The sequence below is a fragment of the Canis aureus genome, chromosome 32, assembly GCF_053574225.1.
Source record: "Canis aureus isolate CA01 chromosome 32, VMU_Caureus_v.1.0, whole genome shotgun sequence".
Classification (NCBI taxonomy): Eukaryota; Metazoa; Chordata; class Mammalia; order Carnivora; family Canidae; genus Canis; species Canis aureus.
This window is the reverse complement of record NC_135642.1, coordinates 12,873,504-12,899,058: the sequence shown is the minus strand read 5'-3', so window position 1 is coordinate 12,899,058 and position 25,555 is coordinate 12,873,504. Positions and strand designations below refer to the sequence as shown.

The window sequence follows — 25,555 nt, the reverse complement described above, 5'->3', positions numbered from 1 at the left end:
CTGAATATTGGTGCGAGCTCTGTAATTAATGGAAAGATAGTCTCTGCCACAAAGAAAGTTTTACAGTTTCTGGAATCTCTGAAACTAAGCTTAACATGACATAAAAAATGTGCAAAAGCACAAAGAAGAGCCACAATGCCTTTTATGATCTAGGTTTGGGAGTTATGCTAAGAGTAGAGAACTAGGCTCTACTTTTGAAGAGAAAGTTACCAGTTACCAGAGAATTTATGAACATATCTTAAAATGACCAGAGCCTCTTACTGTTGGGCTTTTATATTATTTCATTATAAAGTTTGTTTTGATATTCTCAGTTCTGATATTTTGGCCTAGGCTATTGATGGCTTCTGACTGACATCATGAAAGTTCTTAAATTGGTTAAAGGATGTTGGTATCTCTCCCTGCTCTTTGTTACTCATTTTGTTCAGTTTTATTAGCCACAGCAAATGCTGGCTGAGGAAAATAGTAAACACAGAATGACATTTGACTTTTATCTTCAGGAATTCATTGGTCATAAGCCCTAAGTCCTTGTAAGAAAATTTTTTTTCATTGCAATCTCAATAGTATTCTGTATCTTGTATTTTTATTTGATTTGCCTACTTAATTCTGATTGTGTAACCTTGATTATTTATAAACATAATGAAGAGATACTATTTCTCCAACTCTGCTTTCTTTTGTGTGCTAGATAGTAGAATAGCCTTGTTTTATTATGCAAAGGAAATAAAAATTATATTTCAAGGTTTTGTTGGAAGTGGGCACTGGCTGGCTCAATCTGTGTCTTGGTGTTGTGATTTTGAGCCCCATGTTGATTGAGTGTGGAGAAAAAATAAAACCTTTAAGACAAGAACAACAAAGTTTTGATGGAAGAACATGCAAGTTGATTCCATGTTCAAGATCAGTTTTTAAAGGTGAAGTTTGGGGTTTTTTTTTTGTTTTTTTAAAGTAATCTGTGCCCAGCATGGGGCTCAAAATCACAACACTGAAATCAAGAGTCACTTGCTCCACTGAGATCAAGAGTTGAGTGCTCTACCGAGTGAGCCAGCCAGGCACCTTTGGGATTATTCTTGAGTGGACAGACCTGAGAGCAAAGACAAGGGGAAGTGCTAAAATTGGAAGCAAGTGTCAGAATTATTTCTCTGGTACTATTCAAATAATAATTTCACGTAAAATTCTTTTGGAGCTATCAAATTAGCTTTGAATTAATTTTTCCACATGCAGCTTTGTCCTCTTACTGCAGAAAACCCTTCATTCTCTTCTGTGCCTTCATTTGTTTTATAAAGAGAGTGGTAGTTATTGTTCCAGCAGCCTGTCTCCTAAGTACAGCTTCCAGTCCTCACATCCAGGTAAAGGCTTTGTTCTTATTCCTGTTAGAAGACAGGTAATGAATGTTGACTTAGCTACTTGTTGTCATCTTGTTCCCAATAAACTACCTCAGCTCCCATACTACTGAGTCATTCGGCAGTCTAACCCAGTCTTCTCCTCTTTCTTTCCCACCATGGATATGAATAAATCTAGACAGAAGCTTTTCCGCCCCCCAGAGGTGCACCTGTAAGATCCTGTTCTCACTCTGCAGTGAATGTTAGGTTTGAATTCTGTGTTAGAGAGTTCGAGGAAGTATCTTTCTCATAATACTGGCTTTGGAATGATATATAAATATCAAGGAACTAAGGGACTAGGCTAAGGACACAAATCAGTTGACACTTAGGGATGTTTTAAACAAAGTTTAGGGCCTTTTAAACTCTCTTATTTGATGGGAATGCTTGTCTGATATTTTTCTCTTGTGATACTTGTGGAGAAGTCAGAATGGTTCACTACGTTCCACTTAATTTTATTGTGCTCCACCCTTGCTTTACTGGTGAGAATTTTAAGAAGGAATAGTAGTTCAAATTTTTCATGAATTCGTTCTCACACACCTCCTTCCCCACTGTGAGCTCTGGCTAGAGTTCCTTTCTTGTACAGTTTTGTAAGGATTAAAGAGTACAAGTCTTACACATAAGAATCTTTTTCTTTGGGTATCCCTGGTGGCTCAGCGGTTTGGTGCCTGCCTTTGGCCCAGGGCGCAGTCCTGGAGTCCCGGGATTGAGTCCTGCGTCGGGCTCCTGGCATGGAGCCTGCTTCTCCCTCTGCCTGTGTCTCTGCCTCTCTCGCTCGCTTGCTCTCTATGTCTATCATGAATAAATAAATAAAATCTTAAAAAAAAAAAAGAATCTTTTTCTTTTTAATTTTGTTTTGCTTAGAAGAATAAAGACAAAATCCAGAATCTATAGAATATATACTATGTAGTCATCTTTTGAGGAGGCAAAGCAGATTTTATGCTATAACCAGTTAAAAATGATGATTGGCAGAAGCAGAGTTCAGAGTGTCCCCCACTTTTCAAAAGCTCAGGGTTATTCCACTTTGCTTTTAAGACCTACATTTGTACCTCTTTCACTAACCAAAAGAAATCTGAAGAGGACTTTTACTTTTACCAAAAAAAAAAAAAAGGCAAAAAGGGGAAATAGCATTCAGCATTTGTTTTGCACTGAGCCATTATAGGCCTCCGTGTACCAGAGCAGTGAGAGTGGCTCTGCCAAGCTCCTTCCCCAGGAACTATACCTAGTATCGAGCTGCCATAGGTGTGAACTGTGTTGGGAGAGTCTCTGTTTTATCTTTATTTATTTTGTGTGTCTGTTAGCAAGAATTGTTTTTAAAAAGAGTGTTGTGTGTTTAAGTTTTAAACATTGTCTCTATTAAATGCTTAGAGAGCTGTGACTGGCTATTGATGAAGAATTGCAGACAGGAAGTTTTCAAAAACTCATCTGCTAAATGTTAATTTGCAACTTCAGTATTTATATCTGTCGTTACTTCATGAGATCATGAAAGCTGCCAATGCCCTGGGAAGCCATTGTATTCAGGGTTTTTCTGTACTTTATTTTCTCCCTTTCTGTTTGGTCACTTAAAATATCAGAAAATAGAATCCATGTAGTCTAGTGTTTGGTCTATAAACACTACACCCACTACACCCTTTCATTTAAAGTGAGACCTCGGGCAGCCTGGGTGGCTCAGCGGTTTAGCACTGCCTTCAGCCCAGGGTGTGATCCTGGAGACCCAGGATCAAGTCCCACATCAGGCTCCCTACATGGAGCCTGCTTCTCCCTCTGCCTGTGTCTCTGCCTCTTTCTCTCTCTCTCTCTCTCTCTCTGTGTGTCTCTCATGGATAAATAAAATCTTAAAAAAAATAATAATAAAGTGAGACCTCTCCTCATAGACTCTTAATTATAGAGAACAAACCGATGGTTGCCAGAGAGCAGAGGGCTTGGGGGAAGGTTAATGGGGATTAAGTAGGGTACTTGTCATGATGAGCACCCAGTGAATTATGGAATTGTGGGTACTGAATCCATATTGTACACCTGAATCTAATAAAACACTGTATGTTAACTAACTGGAATTGAAATACTTAAAAAGCAAAATAATATAATAAAATGAGACCTTTGTCTATACCTATGTTTGATGTATTCTTTAAGAACAAAAGCAGAAAATTAATTTCTGAGCAATGAAAATCTAATGGTAACATAAATGTTCCTTTTAATTTTAAATAAGACATGGAGAATAAAGTATGGCCCCTTGTTAAATGGATCTATATCTGAGGGGAAAAACATTTGTATGTTTTCTGTGCTGTACTATGCCAGGAAGTTTACAGCTGTGAGGTCTATCTTCCTGCCCAACTTATTTTCATTTGAGACTTTTGCATAGTGCCAAAAGACTCTTTACAAAAGCCTAACCTCTGCTATGTGCATATTGTGATTCTGGTAGCAAGACGCACACAAAGCTGCCAATGCCTACAGGATAATGAAGACACTCGAGAGCATGAGGAAGGGACAACAGAACAGCAAAACCTGTGCCCATATCATAACCAAATCATGTCTCCCATAGTGTGACATTGTCTTTTTTTCTAATTTGTTTTAGTCCAAAACAGACTAAAGCAGTAATTTACCTTTCTTTCTGTCCCTCCTCCACCTCATCTTAGGTATTGGCATTTAAGGTGTCCCTTATTGTGTTAAGCATTAAATTTTTTTGTAGGGAGCAGTGTCTAGTTCATGTCGTTATGTGAAGGGAATAGTGAGTAGTGTCGCATTAAAGGACCATCTGTACTGAGGAAGAATTGATGGAACCACTGTTAAGAGAAAATAATGTAAAAAAAGTAGAGAGAAAATAATGTAAAAAAAGTATAGATTGAATAAAATATGCTGGAGGTGTTCAGGATTTCTCTAAAGCTAAGGCTGTGTATGAGCATTTTGAGCTAGTGGGTTTTGGTTTTGTTTTTAATCTTAAAGCTACAAATCACCTTGCCTTAGTGACTTCCAATGAGAATACTATCTTAACCTAGCTCATTTAAGACAAGTGAACATATTTTAATTTGTGAATGACCACCTCTGGGAGTAGAGTTATCATTAGGCTTTTTCCAGAAAGGTATCACAAATAACATTGTGTTAAAAGGACTCTCTATAGCTAAAACGTTAACTTTCTTATTAATAAATTGTGTTGATGAGAAGATAACTGAAGGAAATATTCTTTCATCTTTCAACTTTACATTTTAAGAATGAAGTAAGGAATAGGCTTTGTTTAATTCTGCCATTTGAGAATACTTAAAATGAGGATAACTATCTCTGGCAGAGATGTTACTTAGTACTCTAGAAGTTGGTAAACAATTCAGAGGTCTTTAGGTCAGCTGCTGCTGCCTCAGCCACCTGGATGGCTGTAGGCACCCCAACTAGCAGTCCTGAACCTACTACGACTGTAACTTGATGACATGAGCAGTAGCCACTAGACTCATCTCTCCACCTCCTGGGAGAGGGGTAAAGAGGCTTACCACCAATAATAAAAAAACGTGCAAGCAGAAAACAAGAAAAATGACTACCTTCTTTGCAGTAGGAATAGGATTTTTTTAAAAGTGTATGTTCTTAGCTATCTAGTATCAAGTATTAGAAGAACAGGATGATACCTGGTCTAATCATCTTTGCAATGATCCTTACCTTAGGCATTCAGAAGGTAATGGACATAAATATATAGTGAGGTGGATGAACTTCAATGTACATGCTCACCAACATAAAGATGAGAATGCAGATTACTATTGAAAAACTATTGGAAGGTTAAAATTCTTTTCTGGACGTCCACATCCAGAGGAAAATATTAAACATGCCAAAGCTACGTGGACCCAATGTTGTGATAAAGTATTGTAAAGACGTCCATTCAGTGTGGTTAGAAACCATTGGACATGGCCCGACTCCCCTGGAAACAGTTTTAAAGCCTTTCAGTTTGTTCATGAGTATTACTTAGAAAATGCTGATTGGTTCATGGAAATGGATTATGATACACATATTCTGCTAGACAACTTGAGATGGCTTCTCTGGAACCATGATCCTGAAGAGCCCATTTATTTTGGGAAAAGATAACTGCAGAATAAAGAAGCCTTGAAAGAGATTCAGTCCTCGAAGATTTTGGTACTGGAATTATAGCTATTCTTCTGTACAGAGTCCTGTTTACTGTTCTCTTGCAGTTTGTTTTCTTGACCTTATAACAATGTATAAATTTGACTACCTTGTGTATGTATTATCTTCATCCATATAGTTATTCAGGTTACAACCTGCCTTATCTGAGAAAAAAAAAATAAAGAAAAAAATTAAGTAATCAAGAATGAAGATCCAAAGATAAAATGTCTAGCATTGCACTGAAGAATTGCATCTGTAATAAAGAACACTATAATCCCACTGACACATTCTTTTATGTGAACATTGCATACTTTTAAAATATCTTTTGCATGAATGCCTATGAACTGAAGTTTTAATATGAACTTTTAGTCTTGTTAAACTGTATTGATACAGTAATACTAATGAAGAATTTATACATATTTTTAAGTGGTCAGATAAAGGAACTAAAGCAATATTGTTTTCTTTTCCTGACCTCTTGTATTGATGTCACTGAATAAATAAGACAAGCTAACTTACTAGAACTACAGTTGATCCTTGAACAATGCAGCAGTTAGGGATGCCGACCCTCTTTGCAGTCAAAAATCCAAGTATAATTTTTGACTTCCCCAAAACTTAACTACTAATAGCCTACTGTTGACAGGAAGCCTTACCAATAACATAAACAGCCAATTAACACAAATTTTGTATGTTATCAGTGTTATAGATAGTAAGCTGGAGAAAAGAAAATGTTATTAAGGAAATCACAAAGAAAATACATTTACATTTGTATTTGCATTTTTTAAAAAATACATGTGTAAGTGGACCCACACATTCCAAAACCACGTTCTTCAAGGGTCAGTTGTACACTGCACTGTTAGTATACACATGTGATGCTAAACAGGCTATGCCTGGCTGGCTCAGTCAGTAAGTAGAGCATACGACTCTTGATCTCAGGGTTGTAAGTTTGAGCCCCACTTTGGGTATAGAGATTACTTTAAATCTTAAAAGGGAGGGCGGAGCACTGGGGTGGCTCAGTGGTTGAGCATCTGCCTTTGGCTCAGGTCATGGTCCTGGGGTCTTGGGATCGAGCCCTGCATCAGGCTCCCCACAGGGATCCTATTTCTCCTTCTGCCTATGTCTTTGCCTCTCTCTGTGTCTCTCTCATGAATAAATAAATTTTTTAAATGTGCCTTATAGAAAAATTTAGAAGGAAATATTGTTGGCCATCATGTTTTTAATGCAAGACATGAGTTTTTATTCATGGTATAACAAATGAACCAAACTTCCCCCTCATATATACTTTGTTTTGTCTAATGAAAGTTTTGCTCTATTTATAATTAACAGTATCTCTTCCATAAAAAGATAGAATTAGAAATGCCACTTGCTTACAGTATATTAATAAAACCATGTTTTTAAAAATTAGCATGGACCTTGACTGTATTATGCATTTGATTCTAATTACTGGTTTATTATCTATTAGAATTAACAATATTCAGTAAGAAGAATATGTTTAGGGGATCCCTGGGTGGCGCAGCGGTTTGGCGCCTGCCTTTGGCCCAGGGTACGATCCTGGAGACCCGGGATCAAATCCCACGTCGGGCTCCTGGTGCATGGAGCCTGCTTCTCCCTCTGCCTTTGTCTCTGCCTCTCTCTCTCTCTCTCTCTCTCTCTCTCTTTCTGTGACTATCATGAATAAATAAATAAAATCTTTAAAAAAAAAAAAAGAATATGTTTAAGTCAGACGTTTAATATGTGACTTTTTTTCCATTTTGCTTGCATTAAACTTGTAATGACATATTTGCCAATGACACTAATTTGCATTTTTTGTTTTGTAGTCACTGGTTTTCAGCAGCCACTGCAAAGCAGTGAGTGGCTACTCAGACCAGGTCATCCATCAGCGGAGATCAGCTACCTCCTCGCTTCGTTGCTGCCTGCTCACTGAACTGCCATCTTTTTTGTGTGTGGCCAGTCCACGAGTAAGTGTCACAAGAGGGAAGAGACAAAATAGATACTTGAAGAAATAAACCAACTTTTAAGAGATCCATTTCTTAAACAGAACTGTTTTAAGCTGTTTGGACCTTAAGAAACATAAATCTTCAGGATTTAGGAGACATATGTGGTCCTGGCTTTCCCAAGACAGTATTCTTTCCTTTAAATAGTGTTGGTTTGAGAACTGTTGTATGATAGATGGGAATGACTTCTTTCCCTGGCAATGTCTCTCCTGTGTAGTTCCTTTCATTTAGGCGGGGGCTCTAAACTACCATGGGAGCAAGCCATCTGTCAGGTAGATTATCACCAAGCAGCAGGGTCAGGGACAGCGGAATATTTGAAAAGGAAAGAGAGCCATTTGTTACCTGCATTGAGGTTTTTGAGGGTTTTTCAGAGGAGGGAGCCAGATTGGAAGGGAGATTTGATCTGGCCTTATCACCTTGGTACAGTCTCCAAATAACAAAAGGAAACGTAACACTCCAGCATTAAAAAATTTCTTCCTGTGGTGTTCCATCACTTTCCTCAGCAGCCCTGCCTAGACTGTGGTTCACAAGTATGTTCCCTCTGTTGTGCTGTATTCACCATTTAGCAGTCCTAGTTTTATTTGCAGGTTGGGAGCAGTTTCTGTTGTGGTTTCAGCATTGAGCATCTGTTAGATCCTTCCTAATACTCCATTTATGAAAACAGGATACTCTGATAATTGCCAATACCATCGCTGCAAAGGCTCCCCTTTGCACAATGCAGTGTTTTTTTACTCTACTTACCTCTTCCTCTCTTTCCTGTCATTGATCAGAGCTAGACAGAAGCTCTCTTACAGTTCTGAAGAAGTATATGAAGGGAGAGGGGCAGAGTAGAGATACGCCAGACTCTGGTTAGAGCAGAGAACACATTTCTATCTTCCTGGCTCAATTTCTTTTGCTGTAAGGGGCGTCTTTGAGTTAGCCAGCAAAACGCTCTAGAGGCCAACATTTCTTACCCTTCTGTGTTTCACCTTGTTTTCTCCACTTATTCTACACTTAACGCTGTGTTCATAGTTCTATTTAAAGAATGTGGAGCCTTTTGAATCTTCCTTGGTGATATTTTTCTGTCGTTTTTACATCAGCTTGTATCTTTATTAAGTTCTCAAAGGTCAGGATCTGGCAGAGGGTCCCAAGAAAGCTGAATGGAAATGAGATGGTAGGGGCAGCCCCGGTGGTGCAGCAGTTTGGCGCTGCCTGCAGCCTGGGGTATGATCCTGGAGACCCAAGATCGAGTCCCACGTCAGGCTCCCTGCATGGAGCCTGCTTCTCCCTCTGTCTATGTCTCTGCCCCTCTCTCTGTGTTTGTGAATAAATAAATAAAATCTTTAAGAAAGAAAAAAAAAAGGATGAGTCCCATTGACTCCTGCCTGCTTTCCCTTCTTTCTGCTGACCCTGTACTACATGAACTTGATTCCCAGACCACTGTCAACTTTGATTTATATTGGCTATCTAAATAGAAAGTATTTAGATTTTCTTTGTATCCTGTTCTTCCAAAGCATTTTTGGTCTTTGAAGCTTAAGTCGATGCAAGGAAATGCACCTTTTCTAGAAAACATCTAAAGTCAGTTGCTTCTGTGGAAAGTGATCTTCAGGCTTCATAGTTGTATGGTTCATTTTCTTCTCACCCTCCCGATCTGATGTGTATATACTGAGTGGCCTAATAAGAGGAAGTCTAGATTTCAGAGAGGGATATCCAGATAGTTTGATTTCTCATATCCCCAGTGATTTATAGAGCCAATTAAAAAGCAAGCTGTCTTAGGCTGTCATTGCATTTACTGGCATAAAAATTCTTCATTTGTTCCACTCATAGCTCTGTAGCCAACCATTCTAAAGAACCACCTCACTTTCCCACCATCCTCATACCTGTAATACCCCAACAGTACAACTGAAGACTTGTTTTCTGAGGAGCCCAAAATCTAAATTATCATGCCTTGTGCTGCTGTTTCCCTAAAGAACAATAAATGGTGACTAGCTTGAAGAAGGCTAGAATACTATAAAGGTGTGTTGGCAGGCAGAGAATAGGGGACTTTTTATCATTTGGCTAAAGCGCTCCTCCCCAGTACCTTCCTTTCCTACTCAGCTCCTCTTTCCATAATTCTTTGTAGTTTCTTCACATAGCAGGTTCCAAACCTGAAATGAGAGTAATTACACTGTGGTTATGTGGACAGGAAGAGAAGCTTTAAATATGTCAATATTTTATACATTCATACATAAGCTTTTACTTTTCACATCAGGTCTGGAGTGTGAATAATCCTGAGATACCTTGGTTATCTTATATTGATTTCTAACCCATTTGGGGATGGGAGGTGCTGATTTCCTTTGAAGTCTTAACCTTGGCCTTGAGCTAAAACAAGTTCATGTCCCTATCTTGTACTATGGAAACTTTAGGGTCAGTTCTGGAAGAACTGTGCCACTAAGGAAGGAATCACAGGAGCTGTTTTCTCATTAGCTGAAGAAATAATCCTGCAGGGTTAATAAACTAAGATCCTGGAAATCCATCTTACCAAAAAACTGAAGCGCTTGGAGTGGTCACGCTTTCTAGAGCTAGAGCAGGAGTATACATGTCCTCAGGAAGGACGCACTAAATGCTTGAGGAGACAGCCCTTGAAGATACTATAGTTTAGGAAGTTAATGAAGCAAGAAACAGAGGTTTTTTCATATGAGACTGAAGGGAGTATACATTTCCATTTGTGCGGAGGGAAAAATGGTATGTCATGCTTCATCTCCCCCCTGCTTCTGAGCAATCAGGAAGGCCACTTGGGGTTAGCAGAATGGGTGGAGGCTGTCTAGGATAGAGCTCACTTGGGAAGCACAGTTTAATTAGAAGTGCCTCCTTTTGGACCTCATTGAGTTCACTGCTTACATACTTATGATACGACATTCTGTGATTCTGCATATATTTTGATCCACGGCTCCTGCCAAAGAAGCTTATCAAAACATTAAAAAATATGTCCCTAAGAACTGGGCCTCACATACCTCCTAGTTTTCAGTCCTGGACTTGGAAGAATATCGCAAAATGAAATTGGAAAATATGTGAAAGTTTATAACTAGAAAAAAATTGTTTTGTTTTTAAACTATAAAAGGGCCTAGGAGTGAGTTCTAGGCAGGAAACACATTTTCCTTGTGCCAGTGTTCCCCTATTCCTTCATGCTGAATTACTGGCTTTTGACTTTTCATCTGGAGAATTGGGCACAAGGCCTTATTTATGTATTTATTTACATTACATTTACCATGTGCAAGAGTGAGTGGGGGAGGGGCAAAAGGAGAGGAAAGAGAATCTTAAGCAGGCTTCATGCCCAGCACAGAGCCTGATGAGTGAGGTACTTGATCTCACAATCCTGAGATCATGACCGGGTCAAAATTGGAGTAAGACACTTAACTGACTGAGCCACCCAGGTTCCCCCTGAAGTCTATATAATTGCAGTGTCAGTCCTGCTTTTCTATAAAATAAACAACAAAAATAAAAACAAAGCTGTTATCTTTGAGTGTAAAATTAGTCAGTATGAGTCTCTTATTGGAAACGACTAAATATGCTTTACTCGTCTAAGAGTATATATAGTATATAGAACCAGTCATGCTTCTGTAGTCCAGCCACAGCTGCTTATATCACTGTTAGGAAAGTACAGCCACTATTAATTGTGAGGCTCTAGGACTCATACCCTAGATGGTAGAAAGCTGCTTGAGCTACTGCTAGGACAGGCCACATCAGGAAAGATCCAGTTTTTATCCAACTGTGTTTTTTATCTGTCTTCATTTGTCTGTGCTCAGCTTTTGGTGCAAAAAAGGACAAGTTGGAGGCAACAGAACAGACTCTTTTTGGAGTGGGTAAAAATGATAGGAGATTACCAAAACCTGTGTCTAGTACTGTATGTGAAGGTGATTTGTGTGTGAGCCTGTCTGGGTTTTGGAGCTGCAGGGGCCCAACTTGCTGTGACCCTCCCTGTAGTTTTGTGTGTAGACTGTAGATGGCACTGTTCTCTAGCAAACTCATTTTTCAGCTTCATCTAAACCAGAGTAGAGGACCCTGTGGTTATTAGTAAATGATGTTCTTTCTCTTGTTTTGGTATCCTATAGTTTCCAGCAGAGGCATCTGCAGCCCCATCATCAGCTAGCTGATTGTTAATGTACCCTAGGGCAGTATTAAGGCTTGGCCTGAGGTGCTCATTAAAAGCCTAAAGCTGTTGGCTTCTCCGTTAGACCTTCTGGATCAAAATCTGCATTTTAGATACACTCCTACAAAGATTCTTATGTGTACCAGAACTTGACAACCATTCCATTGCCCTAAAGATTGATGGGCATGAAAGTAGAAAAATTAATAGCAAGATATATTTTCCTAAATGTCTCACTTCTGGGAAATAATAGCAACAATAGAACTAGCTAACTAGGTACAGCCTGTGTTTTATGTTCTGATCTCTCTCCTTCCTCTGCCCTTGCTCCTTATACCCAGTTTCTCCCCATCTCTTGATCTGGCTCCAAGGTTTTTCTGAGCAATTTACTGTGTATAATGGGACGTTAGCATTTTTATCAACCTGAGCTTGCAGATAATCACAGCGTCCAAATTTCAACAGAAGGTAACTCAGGCTTCTAATCAGGTGATTTCACAGCTATCTGAATACACAGATGCTTATTAGAGTGGGAATAGACCCAGATCACTAAAGGATTAAAAAGCCCGTTTCTTAATTGGCTGGAGCCTTCTATTCCATTGGGGGGCCGCATTTCAGTGTTGTTGCACCTTGTGGGGAGATAAGAATTTGTGCATAGCCCCTGTCCTAGCCAAGAAATGAATCCACTACTCTATGGCAATTGCTTTCTCCACCCCTCCATATCCCAGCTTATGGCCTGAAAGAAAGATTGCCTTCTCTTTCATTAGGCTTGTCAGTCAGCAACCAGGTCAGGGAAGAGGAGAAAGAAGTTTTCATAAACTTGAGAGTTTTGCCACAAAAGCATTAAAGACAGCTTTAAATTCATCAGGCCAATAACTCTTTTCATTCTTTAATAATGACTGCATAGTTGCAAGTCCCTTTCTGATCTCACCAGTCTGTGTATGGCTAATAGAACTTTGCTAGAAACACTATCCAGCAATGAGGGGAGGTGGCAGAGTGATCAGATATATATACATCCGTGATAGAATTATTCCTGACTGGTATCCCAGTTTTTCTGCAAACTCTAGTACTCTTTGGATCTTTAGTTTGCTGCAGATACATATTCTAAGAGGTTGGCCTTTTACCTGGACCAGCTCACTAAGTCAGTTATTATTAGGGGCTGCTTATTTGTCAGAACAAGGAAGGTAAAACCACTAGTCTAAGAATTAGCCACATTTGTCTGATTTCAAAGTTGGGGTATAGGAAATGTGCAAGAGCTGTCTCATGAATATTTCACTGCAGGTTACCGCAGTGCCATTGGATTCTTACTGCAATGACCGAAGTGCAGAATATGAGCGGCGAGTGCTGAAGGAAGGAGGGAGTCTGGCAGCCAAGCAGTGTTTGTTAAATGGGGCCCCTGAACTAGCAGCAGATTGGCTAAATCGACGATCCCAGTTCTTCCCAGAGCCAGCTGGAGGACTGTGGAGCATCAGGCCTCAGAATGGCTGGTCTTTCATCAGGATTCCAGGTAAGTGCTCTGTTCTTTTGGGAATGTGTTCCCAGCTGTGGCAAGGGAGGAAGAACCAAAGAGATACTCCATGTGGTGGCTTTAGATATTTGGAATTCAGTGTTCTTGGGGTTTGTTTCCTGTTTTGCCCTTAGCTTTATAGGTAAAAATACTTAAGTAATTTATGACTTAAGAGAGAAATGTTTTTCAGATTTGTGCTTACGTACTCTCCTTTGACAAGCTTACAGCTGAGAAAGGAATGCTACCCTTTCAAAAAAGTGGGGGAGGAGGCGTAAGAAATAAAGTTGGTAGGAAAGGCTCCAGGTCGAGTGAGTACAGTTGTCTTGTGCCATTGCCAGTAGAGTGAATGAGAATGTCGTCACTCTCAGAAAGCCTGGTTGAAGTAGCATAAACAGTATCCTGCACGGAGCACTAGAGATCTGAATGATAACCAGAAGAAAAACAGTGTGTTTTGTGCCAAAATTCTAGCAGATTCCCAGACCTCCTAGAGTCAAGGTCGAGGGTTGAAAGGAAACTAAGTTTTCATCTTTGCTTGAGTGAGACTACTTTTAAGGAAACTGAACACAGGGTTCATAGGCTTATGTTCTTTGCTTACACCTGCTGGCAGATTGGGGTGGTAGTTGAGAGCTACCCTGTTAGTTTTGGTTGTCCAGATTCTCTGATACTTTGTATTCTTTTTACTGGATATAATGGAAATAAACTAGAGCTCTGCATTCAAAAGAGAGAATCTGCCAAGTGTCAGGAGACTTTGAGTCAGCCTGGTAGTAGCTATGGAGGTGCTTTGAACTAGAAGATACCATTTTGAATTTATGAGAGCAATATGGATGTGGCCTCATAGTGTAAGCAGACTTAGAACACCTGAAAGGGGTGAGCGAAGGTGTATTGTTAGAAAACAAGAAGAAAGTCCAGTTGTAAAGGAGACTTAGCAGTGGGAATAGAAGGCTAAAATCCAACAGGTCTGGAAACCACAGAATCCCAGGCAGAGGATGAGCACAGGTGTTGAAAGAAGCAAGACAACACCTTATTTATTCTTTCTCCCTTCTTCACTCTAGCTCCTAAGTTCCCAGTACAGGAGTAGAAGGCTTATTGCTGGCGCTGTGGGAATCTCTTGTGGCTTTTCCTGTTCTTTGAAAGAAAAATGGACCTTGTTTAAATAGCAGGAAGTGTCTGAGTTCTTTTCGCATCGATAAAAAGCGCCAGCCTCACTGGCTGTTTACTGTGAGAACCAACCAGCTCCTCACTAACCCCATTGTACTCTGTAGACTGGCTGGGGCAGGGCAGCAAGGCATCGGGGGCTGGGGGGGCCACTGAAATCTGTATTTTATCTCTTTTTTTTCCTGTACTTTTGCATTTTCTATTTTCTTGGGAAGGATTGGTTCCAGTATAGTCCCCCAAAGACCAAAATCTGGATTTCACACCTTGAATGCATCTCCCTGTTTCACTAGGAGAAAGATGTATAGTCCTTTCAAAAGTCTCCTCTTCTTGGAAAAAGTATGTATATCATCTTTTACCCTAGTTTTACTGCTATGGGATATATTCATTTTGTCTCTAAGCAGGCTCTTACACTGCGGCCAGTAAGAACTTGTGTCTTAGTAAAAATACTGTAAGATTGTACTATAGGATCATAGAAAACATTGCAAGAAAGTAGGATAGGGTCTGTACAACAGTTTTTGAGATCCTGTTTTAAAGAGAGGTTTGACTTGGCATAATCAGCCTAATTTCTAGGGAATTGTGCTCTTCTTGGCTCTGCGCCCTGCTTAGCAACAGGTGGTGCTGTTGTCTGGTACAACTTTGATAGCTCCTAAAAAATTGGGTAATGGATGCCAGGCCCAGAAGACAGCAGTGTGTGCAGGGAAAGAAACTCCTTTTTTCTGTGTATCTTTCTAAGGACAAGTACTGGGTGCTAACTTAACACACTTAACAGAGAAGCAGAAATATTATTCGTTGTTTAAATATTCTAAGGCTATCGCTACAGTCTCTTTGTGCTTAGGCCTTTTCTTTCAGGATAGTCCAAAAAAATCCAGTCCATCCGCTTTCACTTCCCACATACACAGAAACAGCTAACAACACGTGCCACTCTTGCCTCTTTCAGGTGCATCAGAGTTCTGTTCTTCAGGACCTGTGTGAGTCTTCATCTCTGAGCCTCCTAATCTTAGCATCAGATCATTGTAGTTGGCGAAGGAAAGGGGATGTGAGAAGCAGAAATGTGTGAAAACCACTGAATCATGATTTTGAGATGAAGCTTCTCAGACTATAGACACGATACAGATTTCTATATGCTAAAATATTTGTGTTGAGGGAGTAGATGTGAATGGAGAATGAAGATAAGCAGGCTGCAGAAATCTGATGAGCTTAGCTTGCTCACTCAAGGACTAAAAAATATACGGCCTTCTCTTTTTTTCACCTTCCTGTACTTTTAATGAAAAAAGAAACGAAAGCTGATGGGTAGCTCTGTGGGGAATGTCTAGGAGCTATCAAAATTGAAGGATCCCAGGGAATCCAGTTAAAGGAGAAAGTTAATCATGACCAGAAGAAAACGTTAAAGTTGTTAGGAAAGCGTCACTGCCTGATCAGACTTGGAATTCATACAGATCTCCTTGTCTGGTGCCAGGGAGAGGGCCTAGCATTTGGTTCTGTCCCAGCTGCAGTCATTTGATTGTGTTGGTAAGGCGATCAACAAAAAGAAGAGCATTTCAATAATCTAAACAGGACCAAACAAAGAAGCTGAACAAAGGTGTGTGCCACAGCATCAGGGAGGGGGTGGTGGAGGGAGAGATGTGGCCTGGCAGCGTTCCGAAGGTGGGAAAAGGCAGGCAGCGGTACAGAGGAGTAAACATCCAGGGCCTGTGGCTTTGTAGCAAAAACAGAGTGGCCGATGATTTGTTATAGTGCTGTCAGCACATCCGTTCTTGTTTGGTTTATACAATGATTGTGCACTTGGCAAATAGTGGCGAGAACAGAGAAATATCCATTGAGAACTCTTGGATTGCTCTCAACAGTCAGCCTCTGCAGTTCTGAGGGAAAAAAAACTATGGGTTCAAACCTAGAAACTAGGGATAGACCTTGGTTTGTTGTTGTTTTTTTTTTTTTTTAATCGTTTCCTTTTTTACTTTCATTGCCTAATTGTGCAGTATGTCTATACTTTGTCTCTCCCTTTTTGCATCCCACAGCTACTTCCACATACACTCTTAAATCTCCCAGCTCATTTAGCCTCATTTCTTCCCCTCTTAGTAGCAGCGATTGTTCAGGGCATGTTTATGGACCAGTCTGCAAACAGGAAACTCTGCTTCCTGAAATGTGATGGGAGTTGAATGATACTGAATGGATAAGATGAAAATTTGAGAGTTAAGTGTTCTATAAAGATCTCTAGCTAAAATGTTCCCTTTTTTTTTCTTTTAATGGAAAGAGGAAAGAGAAAACATAAGTCAGTGAGTAAAAGCAATTTTCATTTCACAGAAACCCAAAGTCACTCCTTCTGAGAAGTTGAACAAATCTTAGTGTCTTTATTGAATTACAGTTTAGGATAATGACTTTTACCAGCCAGCCTATTTGAAATCATCCAGGAGAAGGAGTTTGGATTTAAAAGGGGACAGGAATGGATATATGTGTTTGCATTTCTCGGTATTTAAGTGTCTCAAGGGACAGGCAAGAGTAGCCTGTTTCTCTACATTCTCATGCTTTCAGGAGGTGTAACCATTTAGCCACGGAACTAGCAGAAGCAGATATCTAGAGATAGGATGAACAGGAAAAACAAGTTTCTTGGGTCATTTAGAGCAGATATGACATGGACCTCACTTTTAGATGTCCATGTGTACCTGCTGTCCCCTGAGTAAGGATGTGGAGCAGAGAAGGTTTCAAATGTCTTAGCAGCAGATATCTGATTGGGGGCTGTCAGCTGGAAGGGAACCTACACCTCCCTCTTTCAGGATACTTCTTCCTGGAGCACTACTGGATCTTGATTTAACAGTGCTTTGCTTTCTTCTCTAGAGTACTTTCCTGCTCTCGGGATGACAAGCATCCTGGTTGTAGTAATTTTGGCTGCATACAGCTTTGCAGTGAGTGATTTTGCTGCTTCAATTAAATACAGTTTCCTCCTCCTCCCTCCCTTTTCTTCTCCCCAGGCAAGGAGAGCCTCATCACTGACAGTGGAAAGCTGTATGCCCTTGATGTCCTCCTGACTCGGCTCAAGTCTCAAGGACATAGGGTCCTTATCTACTCCCAGATGACCAGGATGATAGACCTGCTGGAGGTAGGAGAAGGAACCTTGGGGACCCTAGGACACCTTGACATTTAATTTGCAGGAATCAGATGTCTATGACTAATGGTCGGTCCTGCTTAATGGAAACCCAAAACTTGTCTTTGTGATTTTACTGTCTATAAAGGGAAGAGAAGCAGCTCCTGGCAGATGTGAGAATGTACAAAGGACTTTATCTCCTTCCATACACCAGTGAAGCAGAACATCCCCTATTCCTTCCATTACTAGGGAAGAAATTCCCTAATTTTGAAGGAGATCAGAGCTTGAGAATTATTTAAAAAGTCCTCTGAAATTCTGTATGGAAAATAAAGATTTAGGATTAGTTCTCTATATAAAAAACAGAGAACAGCTGTTTGGTCTGATTTAATATAGTGGTCTCAACTTGACTATATGTTGCATTCTCCTGGAGGAGCTTTAACCAATATTCATGTCTCGCCCCATCCTCAGAGATTCTTATTTAATAAGTGAGGTGAGGCCTAATAATAATGAGACCTAGACATCAGGATATTTAAAGCTTGTGAGGTGATTCTAATATGCAACCAGAGTTGACAACTATTCATTTATGGTAAGATACAACTTGTTTTACTGTGCAGGGCATCTTCTGCTTCTTTAGTTACTTCTGTGTTGACGTTTTCTCTGCTTCCTTGTTGTCTGAGTGGAGGCTAATTATTTGAGGGAGAGGAAGTCATGGACATGGAAATGGGAGAGTGAAAGGACAAATCATCACAAACCACCAGTTAGTATTTAGTGCTAGAAAGTTGGAAAGCCGCTGGTCAGGGAGCTAAAGCGCTTGGATGTAAGTAGTGTATAAATATTCGCAGGTTTTTCCATGGGCTTTATATAGCTAAGACTTCATATCCTAATCCTGCTATTCCAGGGAGTAGCTGATAGTAAATAAATGGAAACTGGACCATCATTATCCCTATTTCGGAATAAGAGAGAAGGGATATCAGCACAGAAGGAATAAAGGATAGCATAGAGAAGAAGTTGTAGGTTTTTGGAAGCCAGGCTTGGCTTACTGAATTTCTCAGTGGGATGCCTGGGTGGCTCAGGGGTTTAGAGCCTACCTTTAGCCCAGGGCATGTTCCTGGAGTCCCACATCAGGCTCCCTGCATGGAGCCTGCTTCTCCCTCTGCCTATGTCTCTGCCTCTCTCTCTCTCTGTTTGTCTCTCATGAATAAATTAAAAAAAAACTAAAAAAAAAAAAAAGGGGGATTTCATAGTAATTTGTTAATTCAGTAGTAGGTCTTTTTTTTTTTTTTTTTTTTTAATTTATTTATTTATGATAGTCACACAGAGAGAGAGAGAGAGGCAGAGACATAGGCAGAGGGAGAAGCAGGCTCCATGCACCGGGAGCCCGACGTGGGATTCGATCCCGGGTCTCCAAGATCACGCCCTGGGCCAAAGGCAGGCGCTAAACCGCTGCACCACCCAGGGATCCCCAGTAGTAGGTCTTTTTAAATAATTTGGCAGCTTCTTTTTAGCAAGAGACATACATAACACATGATATTTGAGATCAATTTAATCAGTAAGTTTGGCATTTAATACAGGATTGGTTTAGCCCCTCAAATGCTGTCAAGTGGCAGAACTTTTTGTCTTGTCCTATAAAACAGGCCATCTATTTCTAAATGATGGAAAACGTACTGGTGGCTGTAAATCACTGTAAAAGAAGTGATTAAGCCATCATGTTTGATGCAGATCTTACCTATATAAAAGGTCCTAACAGTAATAATTCAAAATAAAAAGACTGCCTGCATCTTTAATGTTCTGTCCAAACCAACAGTCTAAACAATATGAGTAACTCTTCTTCACTGGGGCTCTTTTTAGATAAAATACACTTTGCCTTGTCTTGAAGAGTCAGGGAAGTACAGATGAAGTAATGATGATCTTGCACTGCTCTGAATTATAGAAAAAGCAATATGATAAAGATTTTGTAAGTGATGGGACACCTGGGTGGCTCAGGGTTGAGTGTCTGCCTTTGGCTCAGGGCGTGATCCCAGGATCCAGGATCGAGTCCCATTTCAGGCTACTTGCAAGGAGCCTACTTTTCCCTCGCCTATGTCTCTGCCATTCTCTCTCTCTGTATCTTTCATGAATATGAAATCTTTAAAAAAAAAAAAAAAAATGAATGAATCTTTAAAAAAAAAAAAAGATTTTGTAAATGATTTTTTTTCCCAAGGCTATGTCAGTGTATTTTGAAGTCCTAAAGGTTGCTTCATATTAAAGGGGGAAGTTCAGGAGTTAAGTGAGGTAAGCTACCAAAAAATAAGCTAGCTCTGGCAGATGAAGGGGAGTGTAGATGGTTTAGATTTCATACAGTCCTACATTTTGGCTCCTCATTCTATGTATTATACACTATAGGTACTCCTAAATATTACCAAAATAAGTGATTCAAAGTATGATAATGAGCTTTGCTCAGGATGAGTGCTATAAACCGTACCCACCAGGTTGCTTCCTATCTCTTTCTAATCCAGCAGATTTATTGGATACATTTGAGAGGATGTGGACGTTGTGGGTAGTTTTTGCAAACATGGCAGCTTGAGAACCTTATCTAAATGTGGTTGTATCTCTGGACGCCTGGAGGTGGCTTAGCCGTTGAGTGTCTGCCTTCAGCTCAGGGCGTGATCCCAGGATCCAGGATCAAGTCCCACCTCAGGCTCCTTGCAGGGAGCCTGCTTCTCCCTCTGCCTGTGTCTCTGCCCCTCTCTCTCTTTCTCTCTCTCTCATAAAATCTTTCTAAAAATTAAAAAATAAATGTGGTTGATCTCTCTATGGAGAATTCTAAATTAGGGAAAACTGAATTTCACAGCTGCTAACATTCCTTAGCCGTATGGATAACATGCATCTAGGATGCTAAAGCCAGAAAATGTTGCAACTGTTTACATGTTTTACTGAAAAACTAAAATGAAACTGTTGTCTATCTAGTTTCCTTAATACTATACTATTCTTTTTCCTTCACATTACATTTCCTGAAAGTTCATTCATCCGTTTGGTTTGGTTTGGTCTATCTATTTGTTTTAATACTGTTTACTCAAATGAACCACATTCTATATTTCAAGAGGTTAATCCTCAAATTTTATTTTGTAGGCATGGAGTTAAAATGCCCACAATTTTAATATATATCTAATCATTTATTGAAATGTTAATTTAGTGTGGATCTTAGGACAGTACAGGATTAGGTCTACATTTCTTTACCTTTTCAAAGAGTTATTCTGGGTTTTTTAGTCACTGTCATAATAGAAGCTTTCACTATAAACATTTATTAGAGCCATGTTTCAACTTTAAGACATGACCTGGCACATGAACCTAAGGATCCTGCTATAGAAAGGCCCTTCTGTATAGTTGCTTTCCCTTGAGCACAGTTGACCTTTTCTTTAAAAAAATAAATAAATAACCTTGGCCCCTGCCTTGCTTCTTCATTCTCAATGTGTTGTGGGGTTTGTTTGGTTGGTTAGTTTTAGATTAAAAAAAATTTTTTTCAGGATTCTCTTCATACCTTGACAGTCTTACACCTTGTATATCAAAGAGGGAGAGAAAAGCTTCCAAAAGAGCAGAAGGTAGAAATTCACATGGGCACATTAAAGCTCTGTTGAATAATTGTGGAGCACATCAGCATCTCTTTCATAGAACAGCCTTTTTGGGCGTTTTGTTCTGTGCTTTCAACTTGACTCTTTGTTTCTAGGACTCACAAGAACCAAAAGACAGCAAAAATCCATATACTTCTGTATGGCCAGGTTTCCATTTTGGGAGAAATACTAGTTCTGTGCACTTAGTATTTGCTCAGTATTTTTTGAAGTGATTGATAGCGTCTTTCTCTTGGGCAAAAATCTGACGTTAAGTTTCTTGTGAATATATCAGATCTTATTCCAAATAGAATTCTGTATTCAGAAATGTCTTATTCTTTCTCATGGTATCCAAATACTATTTCTGGGTGGGGGATAAAAAAGCAGACTGCTAAACTTACAGGGCCAGGAATTTTTAGTGTGCCACAGGCAGAAGTCAAAGCCATAGATAGGGGAGGATATGCTCAATCACTAAATGTTATGTTATGGATTTATTTTATATTTACTTAGTCACCTGTAGGGTCTTTGCTGGTGGAGGTACTGTGGAAGCAGACATAGCCACGGTGAAGTTGGGATGATGGTGTCCAGCTGGATGTCAGACAAAACATTTCCTACCACCACCATTTTTACCGTAGTTTGGAACCTCCCCACTCGCTACCACTCGCTACCACCATATTCTGATAGTTGCAGAAAGCTTTTAACTCATTGCAGATGACTTACATTATCTCTGAATTGTCTCAGTTGAGGTTCATTCCTGTTACATCAAGCAGCTGAGTCTGTAATTTAAGGAAATGTCAGTTTTTCTATGTAATACAAAAGTACTTGGAAAGGGTCAGCCAGCTGGTACTGTATGTGGTGTGATTGTTAAGCACTGAAACCCAGACAAATCTTGAACTGCACCAATGTATGAAAATAATGCAATACAGAATTAACTCCAGATAATGTATAGTGAAGGATGACATTTGAGAACACTAGGTTTTACAACTTACCCAATCAACAAGTATTTCACTTGGATAAGATTCATCTAGAACACACATTCTATCATTTATAAGCTGGCTTCTCTTAGAACTCCCAGTTACCTTTGGGAGCTGTGATTGTGAGTACTCTGGGAAACTGGGTATTCTAAAACTGTCCCACAGAATGAAAAGCAAATTGGGGCCACTGTAACTAGCATTTTGGTTAGGCTTTAGGAGTGGTGGAAGGAAATGTGTCAGCTTACAACTACATTCTATTTATTCCATTTCATTCATTTCTGTTCATGCTGAGCAAGAGGAAGGCATTGTGCTAGGCATTGTGAATATAAGTTAAATGTGGTCTTTGACTTCAAGAAATGTATCTAGTGGGGAATATCACATGCACACACACACACACATACATACACACACCTGTCAACTGTACCCTGATATCAGTGCCCAAAATGAACCGTAAACAGATGGGATCCCTGGGTGGCGCAGCAGTTTAGCACCTGCCTTTGGCCCAGGGCGCAATCCTGGAGACCCGGGATCGAATCCCACGTCGGGCTCCCGGTGCATGGAGCCTGCTTCTCCCTCTGCCTATGTATCTGCCCCTCTCTCTCTTTCTCTCTCTCTCTCTCTGTGTGTGTGTGTGACTATCATAAATAAATAAAAATTAAAAAAAAAAAAACAGCTGAAGACAGTAAGATACATTTATTTCTAACTGGGTCACTTGAGAAAGGGTTCCCATAGATAGTGATATCTGAACTGAACTTAAATACAATTTCAACTGTCAAAGAGAAGGGCATTCCAGACTAAGGAAGCCAGCTGTAAAAAGGCACAGAGATGGGAAGGTGCAAGACATTTGGGCAGGACTAGCTTGGTGTGACTGGAGCATATGGTTTAGGAAAAAAGGGAATAACACAAGTAGAGTGAAGGCAGATTATGATGGGCCTATGTATGCCTTATGATTAGGTCTTGCTCCAAAGGACTCTTTGTATTAGGTAAGGGAAGGATGGCTGCCATTGCTGGTGATACACCTCAAAAATGGAAAGTGGCATGTTCGGGAAATAAAGTTAGACCAGGTCTGCAGGTTTGTGGATCATACTGAGCCTTTCCCCCAAATTGTTTTGGGAAAGTAAAATCGGATTGAAATGAACAGAGGCAACTTTGAAATAGAAAAGAAGACTCAGAATGGAAAGTTCATGTTAAAGATATACGAACATTTGCCTTTATTTTTTCAAATGCTCAATTATCTTTTTTTTAATGATGGTAATGCATGAAGGTTATGGATAGCATGTATTAATCATGTGGCTTCTCAACACACTACAACCACCTTTTTCCCTGGTGGTGGTAAGCTTCTGTTCTATTTGGAAAGCAGTAGAGGAGTTAAGCCAGAGCCTCTGGCACCAATTAACGTGAGTTCCAATCTAGCTCCGTTACCTACTTATGTAACTTCAGGAACATCTACAGGAACAACTTAACATCTGTAACATGGGAGTGCCAATAACAACACCTAAAGACTACTATAGTGAGGATTAGATAAGCAAAACCAGGTAAAATGCACAGAATAGTGTCACTTAGTAAATGCTCAGTAAATACTAACCACCATCGTTACTACTGCTTCAAGATGAACTTAGTTCCTTTGTCATACACCCCTTGGTGTCTGAATGTTTGCTTTTATTTAATGTACTTTAAAGGAGTGAGAGATACTTGTGGAAACTATTTTGAGTTATGCTGATACCTGTGCAGCCACTATTTTAAAAGTAACTTACAGATATGATCCAGTGCCGCTCTGTCTTCTTAATATGTTTTCCAAGAATGTTTTTCAAACTGGTAGGGCAGGGTAGAGGACGGGAAACCTAGGTAAGGATTAAGCAGGTAGGGCCCTGGACTCCCCCTTCTTCATCAACCATAATAGTAATGGCCTTTATCCTATATTAGAGGGGCTTTTTTTTTTTTTTTTAAGATTTTATTTATTCATTTGAGAGAGAACATGAGCAAGAGGGAGAGGAGAAGCAGACTCCTTGCTGAGCAGGGAAGCCCTATATACGGGGCTCGATTCGGGACACCTTGATCATGACCCGATCATGACCCAAGCTGAAGGCAGACGCTTAATTGACTGAACCAGTCAGGCGCCCCTAGCAGGGTTTCATATAAAATTTCACTTCGGGGGAGGTGGGTGGGGAGGAAGGAGTGACTAGGCATTAAGGAGGGCATGGGATGTGATGAGCACTGGCTGTTATACGTTGGCAAATTGAATTTAAATTAAAATTAAATTTCACTTGGGGGGAAAAATTCCAGCGCTTTTAAAATAGTATAAGGATATTGTTCTGCAATAGTGTTTCTTTTTTTTTTTTTTTTTTAATTTTTACTTATTTATGATAGTCACACAGAGAGAGAGAGACAGAGACAGAGACATAGGCAGAGGGAGAAGCAGGCTCCATGCACCAGGAGCCCAACATGGGATTCGATCCCAGGTCTCCAGGATTGCGCCCTGGGCCAAAGGCAGGCGCTAAACTGCTGCGCCACCCAGGAATCCCTACAATAGTGTTTCTCAAGCATAAATGTGCTTGCAAGTAGTAATACATGTTAAAACACAAATTCTGATTTATCAGTTATGGGGTGTATCCCTCAATTCTTTTTTTTTTTTTCAAGTAGGTTCCACGCCCAGTGTGGAATCCACCCACCATGGGACTTAAACTCACAGCCTTGAGATCAAGACCTAAGCTGAGGTCAAGAGTCGGAGGTTTAACAGACTGAGTCACCCAGGTGCCCCTAGATTCTACATTTTAACAAACTTTTGAGGGCCATGCTGTGGTAGCAAGATCCTGAAGGACCTACTCTTTGTAGTGGTAGTTCTCAGCTACAGATATAGGGTATCTCATCTTTGGAGCTTTTTAAAAATAAACCACTCTGGGCCCTAGCCCAAACCTAGAGTCTGAATCCCTGGGGTGGGTCCAGGCACATGTATTTTTAATCCTGGTTAAAAATCACTACTCAAATACCAAGAGCACATCTTGTCCATAACCCCATTTTTGGCTTCTTCAGTGTTTTTAAAAATAGTATCTACTAGGACTGTATAGCTCTCAAGTCTTAAATGTTGAAAAAATTTTATTAGTTTAAGCAGTATTAGAATATACTTTGGTTAATACTTATTGATCCACAGGAATCCACTTGAGTACTAATGTTCATATTTATTTAATTAAAGGAGGATACTAAATTATGAGACCTGGAAGAGGAAGGTCTATATTTGGTTTCTCTTCTCTCTTTGCTTCTTTAAGTGGTGGAGCAAAAAGAATTACTTTACAAGGCTCCAGGAAATTTAATCATACTGGTGGATCATTTTCTAAGTCGTTCCTGAATACCAAAAGGGGACTTGGGTGAAAGAGATCCTTGGTGTCTACAGAGTACCTTGTGTAAGAAAGGACTGGATAATACCTGGTGTTTCTGTTCCATAAGCCCTCTTTGGTGCACAGGAGTGCTTAGCATGACAGTTCCTACAAACTACAGTAGAGTCAGCCAGCAAGTGGTAATCAGCAGTGGCCCTGGATCTTACAAAACCTTATGATGTCTAGATTGTTGAGAGAGAAAGACTTTTTGAGATAGCTTTTTAAAATTTTTGAAGGGTGCCTTGGCTGGCTCAGGCACAAGAGCATGTGACTCTCATCTCAGGGTCATGAGTTCGAGCCTCACATTGGGTGTAGAGATTACTTAGATAT

General features: G+C 40.0%; 1 protein-coding gene across 1 annotated transcript in view; it reads left to right on the top strand.

Moving 5' to 3' along the window:
• The window catches only part of INO80 (INO80 complex ATPase subunit), a 129,802-nt gene that overhangs the window by 76,279 nt on the left and 27,968 nt on the right, over window positions 1–25,555 (top strand). Inside the window, exons 25-27 of the mRNA XM_077880663.1 lie at window positions 7,280–7,420; window positions 12,837–13,062; window positions 17,184–17,311. Coding sequence (XP_077736789.1) covers window positions 7,280–7,420; window positions 12,837–13,062; window positions 17,184–17,311 — 495 coding nt within the window. The remainder of the gene's footprint in view (window positions 1–7,279; window positions 7,421–12,836; window positions 13,063–17,183; window positions 17,312–25,555) is intronic.